The sequence below is a fragment of the Otolemur garnettii genome, unplaced genomic scaffold (genome assembly GCF_000181295.1).
Source record: "Otolemur garnettii isolate 467f Iridium unplaced genomic scaffold, OtoGar3 scaffold00001, whole genome shotgun sequence".
Classification (NCBI taxonomy): domain Eukaryota; kingdom Metazoa; phylum Chordata; class Mammalia; order Primates; family Galagidae; genus Otolemur; species Otolemur garnettii.
In genome coordinates this window covers 46,451,727-46,455,964 of record NW_003852396.1, presented here as the reverse complement: position 1 = coordinate 46,455,964, position 4,238 = coordinate 46,451,727, and the positions used below count along the sequence as shown (strand labels likewise).

The 4,238-nt window shown below is 57.6% G+C and overlaps 1 protein-coding gene across 2 annotated transcripts; it reads right to left on the bottom strand.

Annotated features, from left to right (window-relative positions):
* Positions 1-1,392: 1,392 nt before the first annotated feature.
* On the bottom strand, positions 1,393-3,968 carry MYOD1 (myogenic differentiation 1). Of its 2 annotated transcripts, XM_012801617.1 has the most exons (4): positions 3,159-3,968; positions 2,612-2,690; positions 2,154-2,337; positions 1,393-1,648 (listed from the first exon to the last, which is right to left on the bottom strand). In XM_012801617.1, exons 1-4 carry the CDS (start codon positions 3,786-3,788, stop codon positions 1,540-1,542), a joined length of 1,002 nt encoding a protein of 333 aa, XP_012657071.1. In that variant the 5' UTR covers positions 3,789-3,968; the 3' UTR covers positions 1,393-1,539. The 2 variants fall into 2 exon arrangements, with proteins under 2 accessions (XP_012657071.1, XP_003781197.1); XM_003781149.2 differs by lacking the exon at positions 1,393-1,648 and having other exon boundaries at positions 2,087-2,337; positions 3,159-3,837.
* Between the last annotated feature and the right edge of the window lie 270 nt (positions 3,969-4,238).

Sequence of the window (4,238 nt, the reverse complement as noted above, 5' to 3'; positions counted from 1 at the left end):
AGCACAGGACCTGGCATCTGTTGAATGAATAAATTCATGAATGAGCCCTAGGGTGTCTCAAAGAAGTGTAAAGAACCCCAAGTGACATCTGGGGAGGTGGCCAGAAGACAAGTAGAGGATCATTAGTAACAGAACAGCTTTGCAAGGCTCCTCAGAGATCCTGTGCTGGGACAGCAGATCCTCAGAATATATAATGATGCTGTTCCTCCCAGCATCCATCTTGCCTGCATTCCTGAGGGCCCCGAACTTGACTAATGAAGGCCTTGAAAGTGGCCTTATAGGGTTTGCAGGAAGGAAGTCTTCAGAGCTGGGATGTAGGTGCTGCTGAGCTCCTAGTGGCAAGTGTGTATGTGTGTGTGTATATTGAAGGTAGGGAGGCAGTATATGAGTGGGGAAGAAATGTTGCCAAACAGTGGACACTTGTTTACAGGGGCCTTGGACTGAGGGAGAGCATAGTTTCATGTGTATGTGTGCTCTCTTCCCTGTAGGTGCGTGCAGGTCTGTGGACATTGTGAGTGTTACTCTTGTTTCTCAATGCAGAGCTCAAATGGTACCTTCTCCAGAAAGCCCTCCCTCACCCTGGCTAAACAAATGACCCCCTCCTATGCTCTCAGAAAGTTTATACTCTGGTAAGAGTACGAATACCCTGGGAGGAGTACTTAACACCACCTGTGACAATGCTAGTTCCCATGTGCCTCTCTCCTCACAGACTGTGGGCTCTGTCTTCTTATGGGATCTGTTAGTGCCAGGATGTCCAAGTGTGGGGTTATTGGCTGAGTAGAGGTGTTTGTGCCTGTCTGGGCTTTTATGCTGTCCTCTTGCTGTTACACCTGTCGCTAAGAGCCTGTAAGTACCATGCAGCTTACCGTGCTTCTCCACACTTGTTTAGTTTTTTCTGTAATGCTGTGACCATCTATCACATCCTCTACACCCAAGAGGATGCAAAGTAGCACCCAGGGCCCCCACCTTCCAGTGGTCCTCTGGATGCCACCCCTGGGTTTGCTCTGTGTGTACCAGGGGCATGATTCTTAACCATGAATGCACTTCAGAATCACTTGGGGAGTTTTTGAAAAATACCAATACCTGGCCTTAGGTATCTGGGACAGATAAATTAAATCTAGAAGTAGGGTGGAGCCAGACATGGATTAAAAAGTACACAAACCTGTGCATCCTTCCATAAGAACCACTGACTCGAGTGTGGTGATACATGTCAAGAAACCTTTCCACATACTAGAGATATACCCAAGTCCTTTCTCCTGCCAGCGGCCTTCCTCTTTGGTATCAATCTCTTTGCTGCCTATGGGGGTCGCTGAGGAACAGCTGCCCTACCCTGGGGACTTTCCTGTGGATCCCACCCCAAGGTGCCCAGGAAAAACCGGAGCCACCGCGGTATAAATTAGCGTCTTTATTTGGAACACCTGAGCGAGCGCCCGCGGCTCGCCCACTTGACATATAAACGTACAAAGTCCCTGCTGCACCACACACCACGCCTCAGAGATAAATACAGCCCTAGGGGCTCCTGCTCTGGCAAAGCAACACTTATTTACAGGAATAGATTACAAAAGTATTACAAAAAGTGGTCCTGAACCGGGGGACGGAGTGGGGGTGGGTTACGGTTACACCTGCTGCACTTGGGACTGGAGTGCACCTGAGTGGATGTCGTGAGGGCTCCCCCCAAAAGAGGGCGCACCTCCTCCCCCCAAATTAACAGTGCGTAGAGGGGTAAGGCTTAGGTCTGCGAGGGTCTCAACTCCCCCTTCCCCCAAGGGGAAGAGGGCAAGGAAGAAGGACCTAGCCCCTCAAGGATCAGCTCTGGCCCAAGGAGGAAACCGATTGGCCATCGCGGCTGGTCTCCGCGAAGGATGTCGTGGGGGATAAACTGACTTAGTCCTTTCCCGAAGAGAGTGCGGGGCGGGGACGGAAACACACTTCAGTTCTCCTGCTTCTCCCGCCTCGGGAGGGGTCGCTTTTAAAGCGCTGTTGGAGGGGGGCATTTAAGCTCAATCTTCTGGGTTCGAGGGACCCTAGGGGCACCATCCCTCGGGCGAGTGGGCAGCTGCACCCTACGACTCGGCCGCCCGCCCCCTCAGAGCACCTGGTAGATCGGGTTGGGGTTTGCGCCCGCAGGGCACTGTGGGGCGGCGTCCGGGGACGGGGTTGGGGCGCCGAGTTCGCCCTCGTTTTGGGCGGTAGCCTCTTGCGGGCGTGGAGGCGACCCCGGTGGCGCGTCGGCCAGCAGCAGCGCGGGCGCTGCGGGACTCTCGGTGGAGATGCGCTCCACGATGCTGGACAGGCAGTCTAGGCTCGACACCGCTGCATTCTTCCCGGGCCGGGCTTCTGCGCGGGGAGGAGTAGGTTAGTGAGCAGGGGTGAAGCCGCGGACAAGTCTCCCACTCCTGAAACCAGTGCTTTGGGGCAGCCTGGAAACTGAGGACCCGTCAGAGTTGGGGACGAGCCAGCAATAGTGTAAGGCGGAAAGAGAGTGAGCTACACGATTAGTGTTTCACCACCTCCAAGGGTATATACATGGGGCTTGATAAAAGGAAGCCAGGGCAGCTCAAAGTGGGACATAGGACAGAGGAGCGAGCAGGGCAAAGCCCAGAATACGCACCGCTGGGCGCCTCGCTGTAGTAGGCACCTTCATAGCAGTTTCGCCGCCGGGTGCCACTCGGGGGACCGCTGTAGTCCATCTGGAAACGGCAAAGGCGACCAAGTCAGGCCTGTGAGACCGCGTGGGGCCCAAACACCACTCCCTGTAGCCGCCCCCTTCCCAACTTTAGTTCAGCCTTGCACTGTGGGCTCGAATCTATCCTGGGTAGGAGTAGGGGTTAGGATGGGCAAGAACTGAGCGTTCAGGGCCAAACCGAGGCTGGACAGCCGCCCAGGGGCTCAAGTTTGTATTTTGGAAGTAGGAATAAGATCTTCACGTCGCTGCATCAATATTAATAGCGCCCTAAATCCAGCTGATCACATCCGTCCCGCACCCTTCCAAGGCACTAGGCTACCTCAGTGACAGTTGCCTAGGACAGCACAGTCCATCCTTGGGAAGGATCCTGACCCAAAACCTTCCAGAAGGCCAGCTCCCTGCTTTCAGGAGCGAGTCCCAGAATCCCAAGTGCTGCCTCCATTTCTCGTCCCACCCGGGGTCCCGACCTTACCATGCCGTCGGAACAGTTGGAGCGCGGACTGGACGCGTCTGAGTCGCCGCTGTAGTGCTCGCCACCGCGGCCGGGGGGCAGCGGGCCGGGCGCATAGAAGGCGGTGGCGGCACCAGGGGGCGCGGCGTCCTGTTCGCGCAGAAGAGCCTGCAGGCCCTCGATATAACGGATAGCATTGCGCAGAATCTCTACTTTGGGCAACCGCTGGTTAGGATTGCTCGACGTGCAGCGCTTGAGGGTCTCAAAGGCCTCATTAACTTTGCTCAGGCGGCGCCGCTCGCGCATGGTGGCGGCCTTGCGGCGGTCGGCGTTGGTGGTCTTGCGCTTGCACGCCTTGCAGGCCCACAGTAGGCAACGGCCTGCCTGGTGGTGCCCGCTGGGCGCGCGCACATGCTCGTCCTCGCGCGCACCGGGGGCTGGGAGCACGGCAGCGGGGAAATGAGAGTGTTCCTCTGGCTTCAGAAGCGCGCCCACGTGCACCAGGCGCGGGTCCAGGTCCTCGAAGAAGCGCAGGTCCGGGGAGTCGAAACATGGGTCGTCATAGAAATCGTCCGCTGTGGCAAAGGAGCAGAGAGAGCCGTCGGGGCCCGTTAAGTCTACGTCACGGAGCGGCGGCGACAGTAGCTCCATATTCCAGCGGGGGGCGGCAAGGTCCTGGCTTCCCCCAACAGAAGAGGAAGGAGCCTCGGCTGTGTGAGAGCAAAGTGCTGGGAGTCTGAATGCACACCCAAGTGCCCCCTTACCCCGCCCTATCCCGTCCGACCTGACTAGTAGCGAGGGAAGAGGCGGCAGCGCCCGGGGGCTTCCCCACCCCTATACTTGCCAGGCGCCCTGGGCTATTTATCTGTAGTATAGCCTGAACTCCCTGAGCGGGCGCGGACAGCTGGAGGCGGGGGTGCCCGAGGCCAATAGGAACAGAGCTGGGCGGAGCTGGGGGGGGTCCCCTGGGTGGCTGCAGGGGCTAGAAAGTGTCCCGCCCTCCAGCCCCTCCCCGCTAGCGCGCGCGCGCGCTCTATTCTCTCCCTTGGCCGGGAGAGAGGCAGAGACTGGCAGTCCGACGCGGCTGTACTTGGATCTCCA

Bases quoted from the DNA above. Each gene is read 5' to 3' on its own strand.
- MYOD1 (XM_012801617.1), bottom strand. From the start codon at position 3,788: ATGGAGCTACTGTCGCCGCCGCTCCGTGACGTAGACTTAACGGGCCCC. The intron at 2,691-3,158 runs GTAAGGTCGGGA...TGCCGTTTCCAG, and splicing joins CCAACTGTTCCGACGGCATG to ATGGACTACAGCGGTCCCCC. The intron at 1,649-2,153 runs GTCCCCGGACGC...ACATCCACTCAG, and splicing joins GAACTCGGCGCCCCAACCCC to GTGCACTCCAGTCCCAAGTG.